Source organism: Magallana gigas, chromosome 7, assembly GCF_963853765.1.
Source record: "Magallana gigas chromosome 7, xbMagGiga1.1, whole genome shotgun sequence".
Classification (NCBI taxonomy): Eukaryota; Metazoa; Mollusca; class Bivalvia; order Ostreida; family Ostreidae; genus Magallana; species Magallana gigas.
Window position 1 is genome coordinate 10,134,793 of NC_088859.1, and position 23,729 is coordinate 10,158,521.

Sequence of the window (23,729 nt, forward strand, 5' to 3'; positions counted from 1 at the left end):
TGATTACGCTTCGACGCGCAATATAATTACGCTATCTTAATGTTGAATTATTACTACGCATTCTAGACAAATTTGATAAAGTTCTACGCTACTCGTTTGTCATTGTTTAACATCTCAGCGAGAAGTCTGTATACGTCATCAATTGAGAGCATAGCTCAAAATGACTCAGGACATTTTGCTTTATATATAATCAAAGTGTTATAAATTTGTTTGTAAGCACTTTTGTCATTTTCAAAAGTAAATTATAAATGGATAGAAAATGCAGTTACCATGGGCTGTTCGCGTGTTCGAAGTCATCTCGATTGAATTGACGATTTATTTTGAAGTACCAAAGTTATCTGCCGAGCCAAAGATAATTATTACACTACATGTATTCTTTGTATAATGTATAAATAATTCATATAGTGAATAATATCGGGTCTGATTACTCAGAATACGTTTTCTTCTCCTCGGGGTAATGACAGGGAATTAGCGACATATATGATCAGAATGACTTCGTATATAAGGTAGCTGGCAATAAATAATAGATGAACAATGCGTGTCAAGATACTGGTATGATTCTGACCCCCATCCCCTCCCCCAAAGAATTTTGATTTATTGGTTATTTGCTCGGAAAAATTTGATATTTGAAATAACTAATTCAGCCGGGCTGAACAAATAGCTAAACATTTGAACATATAAACGTTCGAGTCTTTTCAAGTTGCATTAATGTATTAAATCGTTTTTGCAAACATATTCCGCAGTTAATATGATAATGGGATAGAGCGAGAGATATTTGATTTTCTGAAAAGAAATACATGGCGTGCATGTAATGGCTCAAGTTAGGATGTTAACAATCCAAATTCCCCTTTTGACATGCTTTGCTTTTGTGTAGTAATATATTTTTCTTTATTAGGTAATGATTGAACAATTATGGGGGAGCAAAAATTTATTCAAAATTGGCTTTTCATCAAGGTGATATTTTCAATGACTTTGTTTTCGTTTTTTGAGGGACTAGAAATTGCTTAATTTTTGCCCCAAAAAATCTTTCATTAAACCCTATGATTTTTAATCTTAGTTTATTAAATCGAAAAGCGACTTTAGATTTTTAGTGATGTTTTGGTATAGCAGATATAATTTTTCAGATATTAAAAGTTGTATTATGTATTGCATTTGTTTCAATTGCTTTAAGTAGATATACGTTTGACAAAAATGCGCGATTCGCATTAACGATTTTTTTGGCTATTGCTACCAGTCTTAACGCGCAAAAGAATGAAAAATATTTTTTTTAAATTAATTGTGCAGTTCGTTAAGTAATTAAACAATGCCTTTGCAACAAAATATTTATTTCACAATATACGTGGAATATTTTTATAATATATAAAAATTAAAAAGTATAATACTTATATAAATGAATTTTCTGATAAGGTTTAATGTTCATCACTGCGCATGCACCACTTACTCAATCTTTCTCGAAAAAAAAAACATTAAAAATATCACAATATTAATAAATCAACAATATCGACATTGGGACAATGAAATGTATATATTTCCTATGTAAGATTGACTTTAATGTGAAATAAACTTCTGGTAACATAGAATAGGTTTGTACATTAAAACATTCTGAATTTTTAAGACAAAAGTACATATCTAAAATAACATACAAAGAATTTCAAGTTTTATTGTTCCTAAACGAAATACAAGGATTAGGAACTTTTCGTAACTGTTACACTTATAAAACATTGTATTTACTTAAGTTGAAATCTACATAGATTTATACATTAAAAGCAATTCGGAGAAAAACAATTCAGAGAAAATTGGATTATAAATGTCGTAATAAAGATAATCGCTGTTTCCAATGCTGATGACGAAGGTGAAGATAAAACCGGTCTATGAATGAGACATGGTTGGTTTCACATCTGTAAGGTGCATCGTTTCAGCCACCGTGAAACTCTTTAACTTTTTCTTCCCAGGTCGGCAGACAGAATAGAATACCCATCTAATGCTTTGTTTGATAATGTTTCTAAATTTTGGATCTCCTAAAAGGTAGATGAACGGGTTGATGACATTGTTAATGAAGAATGTTCTGGCGATCAGTGGGAGGGTGGCCAAAATCACAGGACTCGGAGGTGCTACATAACCTCGTTTGAATGTAGATATTGCATCAAGAATGCAATTAGGTAAATAACACACAACAAACGCCGTTGTGATCGCTATCATCATTTTTGTAATTCTTGGATTGGATTTCCGAATGTTATCATTGAAGGCGAATTGCTCCTGTTCCTTCACGTGCATGTTAAGGTTATAGATGACTAAACTGTAAAGAACCACTAATAAAATAAACACTATAGCGTACACGGTAAACATGACTGTGGAGAATATGAATGGGTATTTTGTGTTGACCATATCGGAACTAATGGAACAGTCATAGCCGGTAATGTTAAACTTTAGGGTACGCTCTCTTATACCTTGAATAAGCAAGGTTGGCCACGAGAACGCGACCGCTAAAACTACTGAAGCTACGAAGGCTAAACGAGCTTGTGAAATTGATGTACTTTTGCTGAACGGATGGCAAATCTTTTTGTATCGTCCTATTGCCATGACCACAATCACAAATGCCGCGGCCATTTTGAACACATTTCCGAGGAATCGTCCAACTTGACATACTGTCTCATCGAAAAACAAAAACGGCAGAACGTTGTCAGCAATCTCGAATGGCATGCTGATACAGCACGTTAAGAGGTCTATAACGGCTAGAGCTAAGATGTAAAATTTGAACGTAGTGGATGGATATTTCCTGGTGTAGACAACTATAACTATGATATTTCCAATCACCCCTATGATAATCAAAATCCCGAGGAAAATAACAGTCGGCAAGCGCTGCATAGCAATATCATGGTTTTGTTCCTCGCGATTCTTGAAGTTAGAAGTTTCATTCATGATGTCCGTTGACGTTTCCATGGTTTCCAGGTCATTATAAAGAGTCACAAGATCCATAAGATTTTGTCAACCTAAAATAAAAATGATAATTCATCATCAAGGGGAAATAACACTCAATATTGTAACATAAGGATTATTTGGAAATAAAACCCGACTATTTCAATTGAATCGCACAGAAACACATCGTAAGTGAATTATTTGAAGAGGTTTTATGATATCAATAGCAAATGTGATTATTGTGTTGTTATAGGCTACTAACCAATGTCCTTATCTAATAATTGATGGAAAAAATACCTCTCATAAACATTAAATTAAACGGCTCTGTAGATCACATTCCTGCGTTGATGCAGTTGGGTTTTATAATGAGTCAAGCGAACAGTGTAATCAATACCCTGTATAAAGGGAAACCAAAGATCAGTACCATTTGTTGATTGTAAACTCAGCATCCCTTTGTCGTTAAACAGTATTTCATATTTTATCTGGTAATCGATATTTAAAGGAATTGTATAATGATTCAAATTGTTTTATTTAGATGTAATGTCAATATTCAGCCAGCTTGTCTGCTATTTGTATATTTTGGGTATGAAATAAATGTGCGCAGGCCATGTGGAAAAGACACAATTTTGCCTCCATTATAAATATTTCTGAATTGATAATCAATTGATACAGTCACTATCCTGTTTCATCAAGAGCAATTTCAATCATCTGTCAACCGGTTGGTTGTGTCTCATTAGCTCTGACTGGTGAATGGTTATACATTTTAATAAAACTCTGTGAAGATAGCTTGATCTCCATTAGCCTTTCTTCGCTCTTAAACTACATGTAGGCTATTCATTAGCGTTATTCCGGTTGTAATTCCGAGAGAGAGAGAGAGAGAGAGAGAGAGAGAGAGAGAGAGAGAGAGAGAGAGAGAGAGAGAGAGGAGAGAGAGAGAGAGAGAGAGAGAGAGAGAGAGAGAGAGAGAGAGAGAGAGAGAGAGAGAGATAATGAATATTTTTTACCTTTTCAGTACATTTTTGTTATATCTTTATGACGTGTAAAAGATTTCTTAGTACTAGCGGCAAATATAAAGTGAGAAGTATGGAAAATGGTGTTCTTTATGACAGCTTGATATATTGGCCATCGAAATTATTCCCAAGTCTGTTACTTTTTGAAAACATGATAGATTTGGGTCACTTCACTAATTACATCCAATCATACTTTGGTATAGTGTTTTTACAAGGTTAAATATGATCAGAGCTTTATCGATTTTTATTTTCGCGTATCTCTCACTTTGGGTCCAAAATTGTATTTCCCAATGGATCCGTGCTCTGTATTATTGTTGTGATATTTAATTATACGTGCTGTGCTTATAAATTTGTGATAGAGAATCGTTGCATGCAATGTTAATCCCAGACAAGCAACCGATACTCTTTCAATCTCATCACCAAGCATCATGGCGACACAAGCTATGGTTGGTCATACTCTAAAACCTGGCTTGGTCCCTTTTTGGCCTGGCCTGGCCTCAAAGTTGGCCAAACCTTAGGATCATGAAGCTCTTTCAGATAAGTCAAGATTGTAACCAGTCATTAAATAATGGTTTATCATAAAATGACTATGAAAATTTGTAATTTATATCAAGACGCTTTTAACAGCATTTCAATTTTGTCAGTGTTTGCAATGAAGAGACATTAAGACAGTTTACAATTTTTTACTTAAATATTAGTTTGCTTCATGATCCTGGGGCCTGGCTCTTCAAATTTTTGGCCTCAAATTTAAAAAAAAAATCTCACTTTCTTAGATTTAGATTGAATTTTTATTGATTTCGTTTAGAAATTGAAAATTCAATACTTTTTACAAGTAGCTGACTGTTTAAGTTTAATTAGTTTAATTTACGTAGAAACACACACACAAAAATCCTATGACATGAATATGCATCATTGCTCCTACGATTGCCTAGGAATAGATTATGCCAATACATGTACAAAAGCGGTTAACTTTTAAACTTAGAACCGCCTCCCCCCCCCCCCCCCCCCATCCTTCATTTAAAAGTTAAACATCATTTTAAGAGACTGACCTGATTGAAATCCAAAGAGTGAGGCCAGGCCAATTTTGAGGCCAGGCCAGACCAGGTTTTAGAGTATGCCGTTGGAAAGTTAATTTTGTTTGCTTTTTGGTTCGTGTGTTTAATCACTTAGGATCTGCCTTCGTGCGATTGTTCTATCTCTGTGACATTGTAAATCTTTCTGCCTGAAATTAATTCTTAAGTTGCCCCCGTCACTGGAGTATGTATTTTCTAAGTCTTTCATAATGAATTTCTGTTCTAGAGGTTGGAATCAGGATTATACAGTTGCGCACACTAGCTACAACGACAACCTACCAAAAATATCGCGTTTTTAACTACATACATGTATATTAGAAAAAGTTATCAAAGAAAGTTGGTTAGTTACATGAATATATTTAATGTTAAGATTCGTATTACATTTAAACACAGAAAAAATCCCTTTTGTAAGATAACTTTTTTAGTTTATGAATCCAATTAAAAAACCCATTCCCACATCTCAGTTGAATAGAGATCTGTGGGAGCTAACGTAGCTAAATATATCGGAAAGCTAATTAAAGCAACAGAAAAGTGCAATTGCGATAAACCAACTTATGATACAGACTCGGAAAACGCAATGATTTTCATATATTTTATTTTGCTTAAATTACTTACATCTCTCAGTGTCTTTGTCTGTGATAACACTACGAATCGATTTTGTTAAGTAAAGTCAATACATTTTATCAAGCAATGACTATTTTAATAATTATTCGTACAATTGCTGAAAATTATATTAATATAAGAAATGTTTGTTTGGAATTGCCACCTTGGGGTTTCTGGACCCCGTGGGAGGGAGGGAATTTTTTTTAATGAAACTTGAAGTTTAACTAATTAAAAATTGGTAAAAAATAAAATTCTCCATATAAAATAAGTTCTTTGTTTTTTGCTAATAATATTTTATTACCCGGGGGGGGGGGGGGGGGGGGGGGTACATGTAATTCAATAAGGCGGGTGGCAGTTTTTAAACAAACAATAATTTTGTTTTTTGTTTTGGCCCAATAAAGACTTTTTTGAAAACTATGAGTTGATCAAATACAGTCGGGCGTGATCAAAGCTATCACTATCATTCTGGCTTTATTGGATTGTATCACACCGGCCTTATTTGATCACCTCATAATACACAATCATTATGAAGGAATGATTCCTTCACCAAAGATTACGTAAACGGCATATTACATTGAAATAGAATTTTTAGGCAACTGCCCCAATGTAAGAAGTTCTTTAAGTGCAGTGTACAAGGAACGTGCGCGGTTTGTGTCCTCCTGTACAATGTGTCATTGTACATGCACATCTTTGCAGTTGGATTGTCCACCTTCGATTTCTTAGAGGATAACTCATTCATTATAGACCAGTATAGCTAAAAAGGTGGACAGCGCTCTTTGTTATCATAATCTGATTCATGTGTTCAACTGGCAGTTGATGGAAGCACGGCTTTACAATATATTAGGAACACTTCATGATATATTCTCGCCAAGGCTCGGAAATAGCAAACACATAACTCGGTGTACCTAACATTCTTGTGTAATCCATTACCTATCCAAACAGAATGGACATATTGAATCTTGCAAAGCACGGAAATAACTCTGATATTGGGGAAAATCATTAAGATAATTTTGTGCATGCAATTAACAGCAGCATTTATATCTCGTATAAACCTAGGTCTAATTGACCGAAATAACAACGTTTTTGTGTGGAGTTAGAGTTTTATATTTTATGATGTTCCATCAAATATAGGAATTAATTGCAGTGTGAGGATGTGATAGTCAATATATCAAGGTTAATTGGCATCTGTAGCTCAGACTCTACTAATTGCGCTCTCCAGGAAGTCCTATACATGTATTACTACCACTTGTTGGATATTGGATATGTAATGAATTACACCTAATGTTTATAGGGTCTTTAATATGTCAACTTCAATTTATTTTCCTTGGACGCCATCAAAACTTGCATGTTCGACTGAAAGGTGGCTTTCTACTGTGAAAAATAATTCATCCACAGAAAAATACACGAATGAGTGAATTTGAATCTACTTACAATACTAAGAGGCGTTTTTACTAATACTTTGATAATGTATTGAACTGACAACTCGATACTGGCTTGAATTTCGCATAAGAATCAATAGCAATTATTTGTAAGCTGTAACTGCGATTCGATCCGATTGACGATGGCAGGTTTCTTTGCATGATTTGTTTGTTGTTAAAACCAAGCATCAAAATAAGTTGGGTGAATTAGTAAACGTTAGTTTGACTCATCTGACTGATCGTGACATTTTTTATAGTACACATTAACCATATAGAGAAGATATCGGTGTATGTACGTGAATAGGTACACGCGTACCTCATACAAACAACGTAACACAAAGGTGACATGAACCTTCTGAAATATGTCTCATTAACACTCCCATTTTTTTCTGGAAAGGGTGCATTTTCTTTAAATAACAATTTTCATTTTGCTTCATGATCATTAATTCATACATATTTATAAAGACGTGGGATTCGTTAAAACAATGCATGTCCAAGCCAACTTGACCCAGTTAAGTCAGAGTCGAATATCGAAACGTGATAGCATAATACCACTAAAACTAAAACCCAAAGAAGATATCCTCATATTTTGGAATGCTTTCAACGGGTTGAACATGTGTTTTCTAACTTACCTTACGTGTAGAATAGTATTATTATCCTGAGTATGAAACGACACCAACACGTGTTGTGGTAGAAAACATTTAAATGCAGGATAGGCGCTTAAACCTACGCAGTTAAAAATCCTCATTATGTTAATATCAAATTCGCCGATGTTCATCACGTGACTAATTAACTCCTCTCCCAATTTTTCACTTCATTTCTTACATCACAGTTACAATGGACAGTTCGCTTTCAGCGGATATGCAGACGAGAAAAAAGAATTGCTTACGTCTGTCGCTGATCGAGATAAGAGACCGGGGTTTCACCTTGTGGCTGCACATTTAAACAGAGAGCTCTCCGGGCCTTCAGAACAGCCGGATTGGTTTCAATTTTCACTGAAATGTTTAAACATTTCATTGAATATTTACACTGTGTGCGTCTTTCAATAGACAAATCATGCAGGACAAGTATCGGGGTCACTGAATGTGCTATGGGAACTTTGACCTTGCCTGTTATTCGCTTTATGTGTTTTACGGGGTCGCTGTGATTTATTGTTTAAATTATGGTCCTTTGTTGACATGCCAACAGAAGTTATTGAATTCAGTACCGGTATATATATTCTGGTATACATGTATCTATACATTTTCCAGGTCATTTATAATACGTTTTCGTTATTTGCCAGGACATTTGCTTGTGATTTGATATCATACATGAAGCTGGTATGTCTGTACTTACGAATGTGGTGCCCACAGTGAACAGACGAGAAATTAACACAAGTGCTAAATATACCAACTGAAAAATTCTTGCCCATAATGATTTTATGTACCAACACCTCATTCCCCACAATGTACAGATAGCAAAACTCCCAGAATGTACCCTGTGTTGGTATGTCTGGTTTGTGTGGTTCATTGTTACACTTCTATAAAGGGTCAGTATGAAATACATACACTCACAAGCTTGTATGGCTCTCTGGTGGTCTTTGGAAACCATGATTGACACGTATTTTCACTTTAACTGAAATCGGTCTCGTTAATAATGATGTAACTTGTAAATCGATTGCTGGACCTTTTTTATTGAGGTCTAAGACCATCAAAGCGAGAAAGTGAACCATAAAAAAGATTTTTATTGTCCAATTAACACGGACGAAAAGGACGAAGTCAGGAAATCGGCTGAAGGAATTGACATTATCTGAGACCTCGGTCAATAGAATTGACATTATCTGAGACCTCGGCCATTAGGTCAAGTTTTACCCTCACCTTTGAAGTCGCCCTTTCATTCAACATCATATCAGTAAACAGACGATTTGTAGACAGTGTATGAACATTGTACATCTAGATGAATGTACGCTATTAAGAGTGTTTTAATGTTCATTTTTAACATGTATTTTGTTTAACTTATCTTTGATAGTGATAATATGAAATCATCCCGAGGAAAGGCAAAAGAGCAGAGCATATGTAATGGTCCACAAACAATGCTCGTAGAGACATAGTCAGTTGTATCGGAAGCTTGAGTATTCGTGTATGTACTGAAGTAATCACACATTGAAAGTAAACTTATAAAATATTTTAAAAGTTCAAGCCCTTGATTAACGTGAATCAATGAAAGGTTCAATAAACGATAACCCAGGGTTTTAAGGCAACATTACACAAACCTTCTCTGGGTTGTTTTTTTTTTTTTTTTTTTGATGTTCGGTTTTTAATTGCATTGTTTTGATATCTATGGTAAACAGAAGAAAAACAGATATATATTGATTTCAGTACCTGATTTATTTGTTTATGCATGTTATTTAGGGCTTATACCTTTATGTCAGACAAGGTGCAGTAAAATGCATTTGATGTCATGATCTTTAGCGAGCTAGTGCACTGTGCTAAGCTATATTCTATTTACCGTCCCTGTCGTTAACAAAAAATGTAATCAGTGAGATGAACTGAATTTACAGCATCAAATGACAAGTGTTCCATAATTTGTTATTCATTTTTAAAACCTACATGTATCAATGGAATAGTTAAAAGCTTTTCCTTTGAAACCCATGACTCTGCAAAGGAAATAATCACTTGGTGACGTAACACTTTTATAAAATGCAATTTTCAGCGTAAATTGATTATTTATAATGTCATAGTTTATCTTTCCCATCAGGATGTTTATATTTTAAATACTACCCAGGGATTGTCATATTTGTAGTTTTTTGACAGCTTTTGCATTATCGTCGCCAACCACGGGTTTCGTGTCCATTCTATTTCCGCAAACAAATAGAATTGAGACAAATCCGTGGCTGGCGATAATGTTTTTGCTATCTCTCATTCCAGATGTTTTAAAAAAAGATAATTATACATTATAATACTGTATAGCAAACTCTCTCCTACCTGGCAAGACATTTATTTTCTATATCATGATCATTTACAGTGCCTTTTTAATATGATAAAGCTATATGCTTTTGTTTTTGTAATGATGAGTGTTAAGATCATTTTTTAGGGGGAGCTGTTTTACATTTCATATCAGTCTGTACGATAAACATTATACCACTTCCACTGCTCTACTTTTGGCTTTGTTTTGATAATATTTTTAGAAAGATAACATTTTTGCCTTTTGAACTAGAGCTAACATCTGATATATAACTGATTGACGCGATCAGGAATGATTTAATCTTATCAAAGTTCGACGTAATGTTTTGAGAACGGAAATCCAACACAACTTATCAATTTTAGTGTATTCACATACATGCATCCCTGTTCAAGTTCGCGAGGTTTACTCAATGGGACATACTCATGCATGTGTACATTGTCACATAACCAATTTTGTGCTGAAACAAGTTAAATGAAGGACACACCCTTACGGTTATTGTCGTTTATTTTGGTTCTTTGTTCAGATGTTGCAGCATTGTCCGTTATGGTTAGTGGTTTCCCTTTGTAGGAATTATGTCCAGTTTATTCCTGTAATTTTGTTCCTTTTGTTTTGGATAATTGATTCAATGTTTCTTATTTTCCACCGTGAAGCATACGTTTTTGTCCCTCTATTGATTTTGCTAGATAATTGATGGGCTATTTAGATGACTGATCATCGTATACGTTATATCTGACACATTTAGGACAAACCGTTCGGATATTTTAAAAATATAACAGAAAAGATAACGTTCGCATTTTTGGACAAAAAAGAAAATGTTTACCATTAATTTAATCGCTTCCCTCAGATACCGTATGCAGAAAATTGAAAGTGTGACTTGCTCAATTGTTGAGTTAAGTACTTTTTGTCTATAACATCCCCTCCCCAATCTGTGTATGCTAAGAATTTGCATGATATCAGCATTATTATTGAATTGGATCCTGTGGGTTTTGCTGATATTGATGTGAATTTCAATATGCTGCTCTATTTTAGACTCTAAGAGTCAGGTCATAATTGATTCATCAACAAAATTAAAGCAAGTGGCCGTTTTTAAACGACAAATTATCTGTAAGAACAGAACATTCAAAGAAACATATTGAACTTTGTTTTATTTTTGATAGATTTTGTTGATTTTTCTTAAAAGTTTGCGACCCCTGTTCTTGTCCTAAATATTTTACATGTAACTTAAACTAACTCATGAAAAAAACCCACACAAAGTCAGAGGAGCATAAGCTCTAGATTTACTATTGACGTATGGGGTAGGTATATTTTGGACCAGCTGTATTTTTAAGGACCTTTTCATCCTTTCATGGCATGTTTAAACCAGAGTTGCTCGGAATATCTACCAAGGGATCTATTCTACCTCTCACGTACATGTATTTAAAAGGGTGTTATTTTTTAAATGTATGATCAAATTGTTGGAGCAAGTGAATGTTATTGGAGCATGTCTTATTCCCAAGCACCCGTTGACCTGAATTAATCAAACATCTGCAGATTTTAATGTAATGCAAATCCAGCCATCCTTTGATTATCCGTATGAGATCGATATTTTACGGATGAGTATGCAGGTTAAATCCTTTGAAAGGTGTTTGTACCTACTTCTTTTTGTGACAGACATAGACAAGACTTGCATAGTATTTGATTCTTAAGGTATGACACCATTCGTGCTTTGGACAACGCTTTTAAGGTGGTATGGGACATCTGGCGAAATCGAAGCTAATGTACTTCCATATTTTAATTGAAATACTTTCACCGGTTTAGAATTCTCAAATTTTACAATATTCAACACAAAAAAACCCAGCTTTTAAAAGTATTTGGAGAGGTAATAATTGTTAAACCCCAAGCGGGATTCGAAATCATGACTTACAGATTCGTATAGTAAACCCTCTAACCCACTGCGCTATGCTGATAGGTGACAATTTTGGGAAAGAAACTACTTATATATAATTACGCTGGGTTTTATTGTTTATTTCGATAAACAATACGTCACAACATGGAAGTGTCCCATACCACCTTAATATGTCCATACTAGAATGTTCTTTATGAACCATTTATGAACCAATATTGCCACAATCTGCATGACTAATGCATATGGGTATGCAAAATACTTGTCAAAAATTGTTGTTTGTATCATATATATTTTCCGGATATATGACTTAAATTTTGGTCAGGTACACTTGTTAATACGCAAGCTGAAACAAACAGAAATCTAATACAAGCATATAGTTGCCTTGCTTCGAATCCTATATGTCGCTTATTTACCACAAAAAATTTCCAAAAAAGAAATTTCATAATGATAACTGTTTGCTCACTATTTACCCTATTCGACCATTGAAACATTTGTTTTATACATCAGTTATTCTTTAGATAGCGTATGCGACATTTTGTTTTAATTGTTCTAGTCTTTAACTTGTTTACGCACATATTTATCAAGGAGGTAAATATAATTTTAAAAAGGAGTTAAAACCAAGCCCTGTCTACAACCCTTTCTCTCCAAAAGATTTTTTCATTAAACTAATCAGGTGAAGAACACGGAAGAGAGTGTCCTCAGTACTCTCCCATGGGTTGGATTGTGTTCATCCCCTGGATATTCTCTTTATGTGCTTAGGTGGAATATTTCCTTCCTTTTTGATCGTGTAACTACCCCAGCCCCCCCCCCCCCCCCACACACACACACTATAAAAATAAAAAAAATTGCATCTGCTTCATTCTTAAACTCTAAAACAACTTTAAATTGATGTATAAATAACCAGATCAAATGGTTGCAAAAAAACTTTAAAAGTCTTTTTATTAACCTACCTATCATCTAACTGTTTTTAGACTTGATCAAGGTCAAAATTGCAAGGGGCCTATTTCTTTATGATTTATGACTTCATTCATATCTTGAAATTAAGAATTTGCATGTATCGATTTCCACAAAACTTGCTTTGGAACTGCAATCTACGATGTTTTTAAGCAATGACTCATTTGTTGTATGTTTCTCATATTTTCAAGACTTTTAATAAACACGACAGTGTAATACTTTTAGACAGGTCCATCATTTACAACTGGTCCATTCCTGGAAGCACGTGCGCTCTGTAACCTTTGTATTGGGTGTCGAATAATGTATATAGTGTATGCTATCAACAACCAAGAAAATCCAGGACTATGCATAATACTAGTTTATTTTCTTTGATGTTTAATCATTATATCGTACTGAAAAATGAGCAAAAGTACTTAAAAAGAACAGAGTCTTTATTGTATAATGAGAGAGAGAGAGAGAGAGAGAGAGAGAGAGAGAGAGAGAGAGAGAGAGAGAGAGAGAGAATGTGCTCTAATATGATTATCTAATAAAAACATGATCGGAGATGAACTTTTAATCTGCGATAGGACTATGTTTATTCAATGGTCAAGCAGTAGATTATATGGTAAAACAAATCCAAAAATGAAAGAATTTTAGCACGTAACAAATTGAAAATATCAGCGAAGATGTACCCTTGGGATTTATATCTTTATAGCTCAGCCAGATTTTGATACCTCTAAAAAATTCAGTCTATTCTGTAAAAGCATGCGACAGATCATTTATCACAGTCCCCAGTCGCAGAGGATCGCAGATGCACAAACAGAACCATTCAACAAATTGTATTTTTATCTCTCTATTTTAATGCATTTGATATGTCATTCAACTACTAGTCAAAAGGAACATGCAGGACTCAGCAATCAGATACATGATGATCGAGTTTTTCAACAAATGATTCCAATTTTAGATGTGTCTTTTTATTGGAGCACTAATTGGTTTCGGATGACAACGCCTTACCCATTGTTTGCACATTTCAAATCCAGAAAGTATATTGAATTGATATGCCAATGATCTGATTCGGATCGAGCGCAGGTTCTAAATAGCAGGAAAAGTTTGCTCATATCGTTCAAATGATGTTTAAATTTCATACTTCTATTTACGAATCTGTTCACTTGACATAATGTTCAATTTTTATACAGTTTACATCATCTGTGTTATTATCAATTTTGAGGAGGACTAAATAACTATTCCATGTTCGTTGTTTTGCGGTTTAGAAAGCGACAGTTGTGACGTAGGCAAACAAACAAGAGCGTACAATGCCTGAAAAATCCCCCGCACCCAGAATGTTGAAATGGCATACATACATATAAAAAGAAATTTACATTTGAAAGTGTACATCAGTACATGTATAATATAAAACATTATTCTCTGACAGATTAACAAATGTATACATTTATTATTTGTACTTATCTCGTTTGTTTTCTAAACACTTGCACGATGATCTCCTATCTGTGCTAGCGCTATTTTTATGCGACATTGTGTGTATAAAGAACATAAAAATTACTTATTTTTATCATTATCTAGAGCGTATTAAACATTTTTTTTTAAATCGTATAATATTTTTTAATAAAAAAAATGATTTACTTAAAACCACAGAAATTAAAAATAAAACTCGGCTAAGATTCGAACCCCCTCTTATCCGATAAGTTTAGTCTACAAACTTCCACCTATCTCACTGAGCTACGCTGATACACTAGGAGAACGGCGAATAACTTTGATTGTTTGACAATCATAGTTAATTTAATAAAAGTGAAATTGTTTTGGTGAGAACCACGGATTTTGACTCATTATGGGTCTAGACTCCATTTTCATAAATCATAAATAAAGATGAATAAAAATTTCAAATAAAAGTACTTTTAGGATGGAGTCAAGACCCATTCATACCTAAAATTTGCAATTTAGAACAGTAAATAATAAAGATTTTTGCATAAAACGCTGTGTAGCTTAATTTGGAAACCCATATCTGTTGTGTTTACAGAATGAAAGCATATGTTTGACTCACACCACTACATTACATAATAAACAATGCTTACAAGTCAAAAATTAATATTCCAACTGAATTCACACTGAAAATCGTTCGTCTTTATTGCTTAAGTGGGGGAATTATAACGCCTTGTACTCCCCTGTCCTTTTATAGTAGTTTATTAGCTATATTTATTATGTGATGATCATAATGACAGGAATAATCATTACTTTCGGTTTTAATTTTGGGTGGTTACAAGAATAATGTTTTTGCAGTATTGCTATTTTTAGTGATGTAATTAACGAGGCTTCGTGCATATTCTGAAGTTTGATTCGGCTCCTCTAGGGCTGTAATTTACCAAGTGCACATATTGGCAGCCGTGTCCGCTCCCTAATAAAGAATCTAACCTTTCAAAATAGGTAGATAAGCGTATTGTATACTCATTGTGTGGACCCTGAGGTACACGGAGAAAACGAGGTTGAGCCGCTATGGGGAAATCATATGTGTGCAAATATATAAACGAATGATCAATGGTCCTTACTTCCAATTAAACGCTTACATAAGTTATAAACGACTGGACTAAAAGAAAGATAACTGTAAAAGCAGCTCGATTGCGGCGGATTTAGAATTCTCTTTCTTTGTTTTTAGTAAACGATCCTTTAATATACGATTTTGTTTTGATTTATTTGATTTTATATTTATTTCATTCATTCTTATTTATTTTGATACTTGTAAGTTGTTTCTTTTCAGATGTTTTTTCTCCATTATTTTCAATATCTTTGAATACGCACGCATACATACTGCTGTTTTCTAAAAGTAAAGACTTAATAATTGTCCCCATCGTTAGTCGCTACATGTATAGTCAAAACTGAATTTATTGTCCGTAAGCTATGATTATGTCATCGGTTTAAGTTATCAAGATTTCCAGTAACAGGTAATAATGATTTTTACCTTGAAAACCGGTTCAGTTTAGTTTATTTTACTTAAAACCGAGGAAAGTACATTAGGTACATGTAACAAAATGACATATATATAATACATATGTATAATATCACTGTGAAGGTCAAACGTAAGGTTGATGGGGCGTACAAATAATTTGATTATTTTTACAATAAACATACACATATGCTTAATGTGAAATATTTATTTGCAGTCATAATTTCTAACATCTTATTTAGTATTTGGAGCAAAAACAATATTCTCTTGCTAAAACTTACGTAAATTGCATTCTAAAATAAAATTAAATTTATCGCCAGTTGCAACTTTATTAAAACTACAAAAATTATAATAACTCTGCCAGATAAAACAAGGTAAAAGCTGGCACAATGACATGAACCCAATATTACCATATTTCATATTTTTTTCTCTAGTTCTTTGAGAACACATGCTCAGAGATTTGATATCTTTAATTTAGAGTATGGTTTGTGGCAACGCACTTTGAAAAAATTAAGCACTTTGAGAAAAAAAGAATGTTCAAAGTGTGAGTTTTTCAAAGTGCTTTGTAACAATGGTTGTATAGTAATGGCATTAATTAAAACAAATCACTGAAAAATCATTTTCTCCGTAATATCAACAATGATGAATGGGCTCTAAATTACATGTACTCTTAAAAAGCACTCATTCTACCAGACTGATGCCATTAAAAAAATTAAATTTAATATTGCGTTTATTAAAAATGTTAACTAGTGGCTAGTGCCAAAACGAAAACGAAAATTATGTGAAAAGAATTTATTTCGATCCAATTTACATTGACCATTTAAAGTGTTAATTTTACATGCTGTGTTATCAAAAACGTCATATTAATACCCATCCACTTTTTCAACCATTGCACTTGCTCGTTTGGGTTACCATACATGTTCAGTGTATTTTTTACTTTAGTTTTATATTAGAAAACGATCTTTGTTATGTAATTAAAAACACAATTTTTTATAGTTTTGATAATTTAAATAAGACTGCATCTACACAGCTATCATAAGAAAATTTTATCAAAGTCATTAATAAGTCGGTACGCAGTAACTTACTTGCGCGGTTCTAAGGAAAGCAAGACGGTTGGACCCTCTCCCCCTCCATAAAATTCAAACTTATCAAAATTCACGTAGTAAAGTTACCGAAAATATTTATCGAATCCACTTTCCGGCAAACAGTATTATCCTTTGTGCCCCCTTTAGGGAAAAAAATCTGGGTCTGCCGCTGACGTGCATGCATATTGCCAAGAAACAAGGTTTTACTCATGCGTCAGTATAAACACCCAAATAAAACTGAATGTGTCAAAATGCATGTTAATACATTGAAGAAAAATATTACGAAGTACTTTACTGAAACAGACACAAACAATTGACGGTAGTTTGGATAAGGAACACATGGTCTATTTATGACTAGATGTTTCAGTAGTAAACAAAACGTCGTCATCTTTTATGGACTCGTGTTCATTTGATGAACCAAATTAGAAGATGTTTTTACTTTGATAACATGCACGTGTATCAGAGGAGGAGGAGGAGGAGGAGGAGGAGGAGGAGGAGGAGGATTTCAACAAATAGCCGTCAGATCTTCCACAAATTTATTAAGTCAGATCTGTTTAGCTGTAAAGTATTAATTAGTAAAAAAAAGTCCATATACGTTACGTTTTAAATTTTGGCATTTTCCTATATTTTTATATAAAGCTCTCCTTTAAAAGGAAATCAATACAGTCTAAAAATGGCCACCACCATCGAGCCCTGTTATGTGCGTGTGTCAGCGGGACGAGCGGAAATTATGCGCATTACATTGTTCTTATCAAAACTATTAAGTAAAAACTGGCGTCAAGTACAGTGTACACGAATGTTTTATATCTTTGCCCATGACGCCGATCGATTGTTAATTTATGTGTGTTGTACATTTACATGCACAAATTCCATTTTTTTTAAAACATGTACGTGTATCAGGGGAGAGGGTTTTATCTTAGATATTATGTAGCCTAATATAAATTTGATAAACGAAACTACATCTTGATCATTTTATCGAACTAAAGAGAAAAGTTCAAACAGTAATATTTATGTATTGAGATAAAATTAAACGCTCTTTTTTTCAAAAGGTGGGGCTGTTTAATATCACTGACAAATCTATTTACATGATTGTATCAAGTCAGCTCTCTCTGCCGCGGATGTTTAGTGTACAATAAGGAGTCTGGCTTCTGCTGTATATTCTGTCTGGGGGTAGTTTATTTCAGATGGAAGTATCTCTGAAGCTTTAACGACACCGGACCCCCCGCTGTACCTAATTAATCTTAAGTGGCAAATACTTGTTTAGCAATAAAATGCAAAATGATGACCGTATATCAGGTCTTTATTTGTTGTAAAGATAAATCCGATCAGCATTCACTTTATCTACATTCCAATTTGGTTAAAGTTTATCGTATTGTTTTTGATGGTATTATTTAAAAGATTCTGTACAACTTTTTGAAATGTTCCTTCCCTGTGTAATTGCACATTTAAATATGTAAATTCTGGATAACACGATCAGAATCGTTTATACATTTACTCCTTGTCCAAGATGTATTTGATATATTGCACAAAATGGAGACATGTGACACTGTTAACTGAATGTTATCTTATCTTATCTCAATTTGTTTATCCTTCGCAGAGGATGAACATATTGAAATGTAATTTGGTATGTATACAGGTTTATCATGATAATATCTAGGTCAAGTTCACTATTGGGTACGATCGAGCAATTTTCGACAGAGTTATGGCCCTTAGACGTACAAGAATTCCGGTTATTTGCAGTTTCCGCTCATTTTCTTGACAGAGGATGAACACATTGAAATAAAATTTGGGATACATATTTCTCATGATAATATCTAGGTCAAGTTTGATACTGGGTACGATCGAGCAATTTTCGACAGAGTTATGGCCCTTGGACGTAGAAGAATTCCAGTTATTTGCAGTTTCCGCTCATTTTCTTCGCAGATGATGAACATATTAATATAAAATTTGGTATACATGTCTATCATGATAATATCTAAGTCAAGTTCGATATTGGGTATGATCGAACAATTTTCGACAGAGTTATTATAATAGCTCTTGGACGTAGAAAAATTCGAGTTATTTGCAGTTTCCGCTCATTTTCTTCACGGAGGGTGCACATATTGATATGGAATTTAGTTTACAGGTTTATCTAAATAATATCTAGGTCAAGTTTGATTTTGGGTGTGATAGAGCAATTTTCGACAAAGTTATGGCCCTTGGACTTAGAAAAAGTCCAAATATTATTTTGCAGTTTACGTTCATCTTCTTTGTGGATGTTTCCAAGGGAGGGGGCATAAGCGTTTCACAAACATCTCTTGTTTTAAAAATTTGATTAATCAACAAATATTTTGAGTCTTTGATCGGGAATTGCCCCCCCCCCCAAAAAAAATATCGGTTTTTTTTTAACTTTACGATTAAAAAAAGAGTACTAACAGTTGTTTTTCACAGAGAGATATATCCTTCTTTTCAGTGTGTATTTTAAAATTAATGTTTACAGTTATTGATAATATGCAATGTTCGTTAGCTGTTGAAATTTTATGTATCCAGAAATTATCGTTCATATCGTAAATGTGGTTGTTATGTAAAAGTATATTCTTTTGTTTATACGGGTTATGGCTCTCAGTTTTCAGCTGAGAACAACACTATTTGATATGTTTGTCTTTTCGATTCGCAAACAAAGATTGTACACAAATCCGTAGTCTCCATGCTGCTTAAACATTTTGTCAAATCATTATGAAATTAATTCTGTACACGATAACATATGTAGGAGAATACAGTGCTGTATAGACAATGTCAAAATAACATACATTTTGTATTTCAATGATTTTGAAAATGTTTTTCTTTTATTAGTAGGCATGTTATGAAAAATACAATACGTAGACGTTCAGAGTATTGATATACAATATGATTATAGGGCAAAACAGAGAAGACCATATTTGAAACAAGCATTTTAAGTGCATGTTTATCATGTCGTTAAATATACAATATACATGTATACTGCGATGATTTTCATTCATATCAGTGTCTTTTGGAGGTTGGGTGGTCAACAAATTAGCCATCAGATATTCCTTAGATATTTATGCCCCCCTTCGAAGCATATTGCTTTGCTGCTGTCTGTCGGTCGATCCACCAACAGTTTCCGCTCATTTTCTTTGCAAAGGATAAACATATTGAAATGAAATTTGATATACAGGTATATCTTGATAATGTCTAGGTCAAGTTCGATATTGGGTTCGATTGAGCAATTTTCGACAGAGTTATGGCCCTTGGACTTAAAAAATTCGAGTTATTTGCAGTTACCGCTCATTTTCTTCGCATAGGATAAACATATTGAAATGAAATTTCGTATACAGGTTTATCATAATAATATCTAGGTCAAGTTCAATTTTGGGTACGATCGAGCAATTTTCGACAGAGTTATGGCGTTTGGACTTAGAAAAATTCGAGTATATCTACATGTAGGTCAAGTTCACTATTTGGGAGTTATGGCCCTTGGACTTAGAAAAATTTCCGCTTGGACGTAGAAAAATTCCCGCTATTAGCAGTTTCCGCTCATTTTCTTCGCAGAGGATGAACATATTGAAATGAAATTTGGTATACAGGTTTATCATGATAATATCTAGGTCAAGTTTGATTTTAGGTATGATAGGGCAATTTCCGACAGAGTTATGCCCCTTGGACTTAGAAAAATTCCAAATATTTGCAGTTTACATTCATTTTATTTTTGTAGATGTTTCCAAGTGAGGGGGCATAAGTGTTTCACAAACATCTCTTGTTAGATATTATATGAGCTATAAACTATTATCTAGTAAAGAAAAAGTCCATATATTTTACAAATTTGTTTTATATTTTGGCATTTCCCTATATTCTCATATAGATCTCTCCTTTTATGAGATCAATACAGTCTAAAAATGGCCACCACCATCGAGCCCTGTTATGTACGTGTGTCAGAGGGACGAGCGGAAATTATGAGTATTACATTGTACTTATCAAGACTATTAAGTACAAACTGGCGTCAAATACATTTGTATGTTTTATTTCTTTGTCCCTGACTCCGATCGATTGTGGTGTTAAGTGTACATGTACAACGCACTTAAAACCACAATTCTTTGTAGCAGTTATATTTCAGATATGTTACAATTAGGAGTAGTGAATTTGAAAGGGGACTTATTTGTGTTATTATCTTTTTATTATAAACAAAGCATGTTTAGAACTGCAAGCAGAAAAAAATGTTCGTCTTGTGCTGAGCGCCCTTACCGCAGCCCTAGTGGTTCGCCGTAAACACACTTAAAATGACTCGCCTTTGACTGTACAACCGCTGCATGATTATGTTTGATGCATTTTTATAAAGTGTAATAATTATTTATTTGCAGAGCTGCATTTATCCAAAAGCTCCAATCCGTACCTTTCTTTCTTATTTATAGCTTCGTGTAATATTATTCGCGAGTCAAGAGGGATGAACAGCCGTGCAGAACTATATAACCACCGCTTTTATCATGACCAGTACTAACCGGTTTTAAAACTTTTGTCATGGTTCAGGTTCGCAGAACCAATCAACTCATCTATAATGTTGGAATTCTAGATAAGTGATATAGAATGACTAAGAATTATAAAAATGCTCGATATACATGTACTTGCTCAAGAAATGATCCGGACATAAAGATCTCGGAAGATTTTTCTGATGGATTCAATAATGGAACCCTATTTCTTTTGGGACTGGTGCTTCTGTCGTACTGTATTTATACTGTGGGCTAAGATCATACTACTAGCACTTTTATAACATATAAAGATTTTGTATTGGTTTCAGGAAAACTTCCCAAAACCTTGGGAATGCATTCGTACATAATAAGAAGAGTTCTATTTTGGACTGCTAATCTCGTTCATCTTCGCTAACCAATGGTGTTTGATCCGCACCGCTCTTCATGGGGAGCGGTGCGGATCAGAAACCCTTGGCTTGCGAAGATAATGTCGTTTGGTTTGCAGATTGTTTTTGTATATATTATACGAAGAATTTCTTGTTGGTCTTCCAGCATCTCAGGAATAATTTAATTTGTGACATCTTATTTCTTTATTTCTTGGGAAAAAACTTTTGTGTAGGCTTTGTTAAGTTTTGGGTTTGATTTAAAATAGAACTTGAAGAAGATATATGTGTGGAGCAATAAGGTGATATGCATTCTTTATTTCTATAGGGATAAAACTTGGTCCCATTATTCATGCATTGAAATAATGTCTAGTCAATAATACTCTTGAGATTGCGTTTGTTAAAATTGATAATGATCCTAATGTAATAAAGTCCAATTTGGACATATTAACTGAACTTCAGTCCAATGCTTGTCTGCGTAGGAGTAAGGCTTGCTCCCTTGAAACTCTAAAACTGCATTTCTGTTCTTCAACACAATCTTTTCCTAAAATTTGCTTTATGCGAAAATATTATCAGTCAGGCATATAAAGGTTAAACAACTGACAGGGTTTATCAATATATGTGTAAACCTCTTTTCTAATCTAAACGCTTCTTAATAGCAAAGAGATATATTTATTCGAAGAAAAAACTATTCAATACATAAATCCTATCAATTTTTTAAAGTCAAATTTGAAATTAAAATTGCAATCAAATCATTAGATAGTCTCGCCTTCCATTTCTGAAAAAAAATCTGTAGCATTAACTTGTAAAGATTCCCCTATCAAAAGGCCAATTCGGAATGAACATTCCTTTTACATTGATTAAAACATGACGTACAGAAAACTGAATAGCACGAGGAACACTGCCAAACATTTATGCAAAGGAAAACTCAGGAGAGAAACTGTCTAGAATTTCGTAACATTTACTTCCTACAAATTCTTTGAACTCGATACCATAAGTAAATTGATTTCTCTGTAACCGATCACACGCTCAGCTCTTCAAGTTAAATGTTCTTGAACCATCTGTCTATTTGGCAGCAGTGATCGATGCAAGTTGATAAATAAAAACGTTCCGCAAGTGTTTCATCTTGTTATAAATCTCGTGTCTTCCTAAACATTTTTTGTGAAATTAAATATCGTTAAAGGACCCTCTACTCTATATACACTGATCAGTTATTCCAGGGTACTTTTAGACTTAACTGGCCTGCCCTTCGTACAAAATGCCATCATTCAAAGCCTCTAGATCTTCCACGGATTATGGAAATCGGAGATCTTCTTAGAAGACATTCACATCATTTACATTAATTGCATTACTGTAAATTCCTAATTCCTCTGCGTAAAATAGCGAGAAGCGCCCCTCGCAGATTTTAAATTCTTGCCAATATTTTCTGAGAGTTTGCGAATCGAAAAGACAAAACCTATAGTTAAAAAAAACGATATTTTTTTTTTGGGGGGGGGGGGGGGGGAAATTCCGATCAAAGACTCAAAATATTTGTTGATTAATCATATTTTTAAAACAAGAGATGTCTGTGAAACGCTTATGCCCCCCTCTCTTGGAAACATCCACAAAGAAAATGAACGTAAACTGCAAATATTTGGAATTTTTGTAGAGTTCACTTCACCCACATAGTGCCTTTTAGGTAAAGGGTGTGCAGTGATCTTGAACTTTGTTTTTAGGTCTAAGGTTAAGGTCATAGCAGAATTATATATGAAATAATTGTCCGGGGCAAATCTTCTCTTCCCGTGGTCTTATCTTGCTCATACTTCACTCACAGGGTGTCTATGGTCAGAGAATTTGCTGTGACATTTAATGAAAATTGTAGGTCAAGGTCGTATCGGACAACGCAAAAACCCTTTTGTATGAGCATTTGTGCTTTCCACTTAGCCCTATTTGGCTCATACTCCACCTAAATAGAGCTTTTGAGTAATGGTGTTTATTGACATTGAACCAATATTCAAGGTCAAATGTAAAGGTCATAGCAGAATTGTATGAAAAATCCTTGTCCGGGGCATATCTTCTCTCCCT

The 23,729-nt window shown here is 34.0% G+C and overlaps 2 protein-coding genes across 5 annotated transcripts in view; one reads left to right on the plus strand and one right to left on the minus strand.

The window, feature by feature from the left end:
- Nucleotides 1–23,729, plus strand: part of LOC105317392 (p53 and DNA damage-regulated protein 1) — a 78,325-nt gene that overhangs the window by 43,909 nt on the left and 10,687 nt on the right. The window lies entirely within an intron of this gene.
- On the minus strand, nt 1,309–16,873 carry LOC105317390 (neuromedin-U receptor 2). 3 transcript variants are annotated; one of them, XM_066067193.1, is made up of 2 exons: nt 16,823–16,873; nt 1,309–2,990 (listed from the first exon to the last, which is right to left on the minus strand). In XM_066067193.1, exon 2 carries the CDS (start codon nt 2,974–2,976, stop codon nt 1,870–1,872), a length of 1,107 nt encoding a protein of 368 aa, XP_065923265.1. In that variant the 5' UTR covers nt 2,977–2,990; nt 16,823–16,873; the 3' UTR covers nt 1,309–1,869. The 3 variants fall into 3 exon arrangements, with proteins under 3 accessions (XP_065923265.1, XP_011412329.2, XP_011412327.2); XM_011414027.4 differs by lacking the exon at nt 16,823–16,873 and adding an exon at nt 7,910–8,078; XM_011414025.4 differs by lacking the exon at nt 16,823–16,873 and adding an exon at nt 7,653–7,903.

Bases quoted from the DNA above. Each gene is read 5' to 3' on its own strand.
- LOC105317390 (XM_066067193.1), bottom strand. From the start codon at position 2,976: ATGGATCTTGTGACTCTTTATAATGACCTGGAAACCATGGAAACGTCA.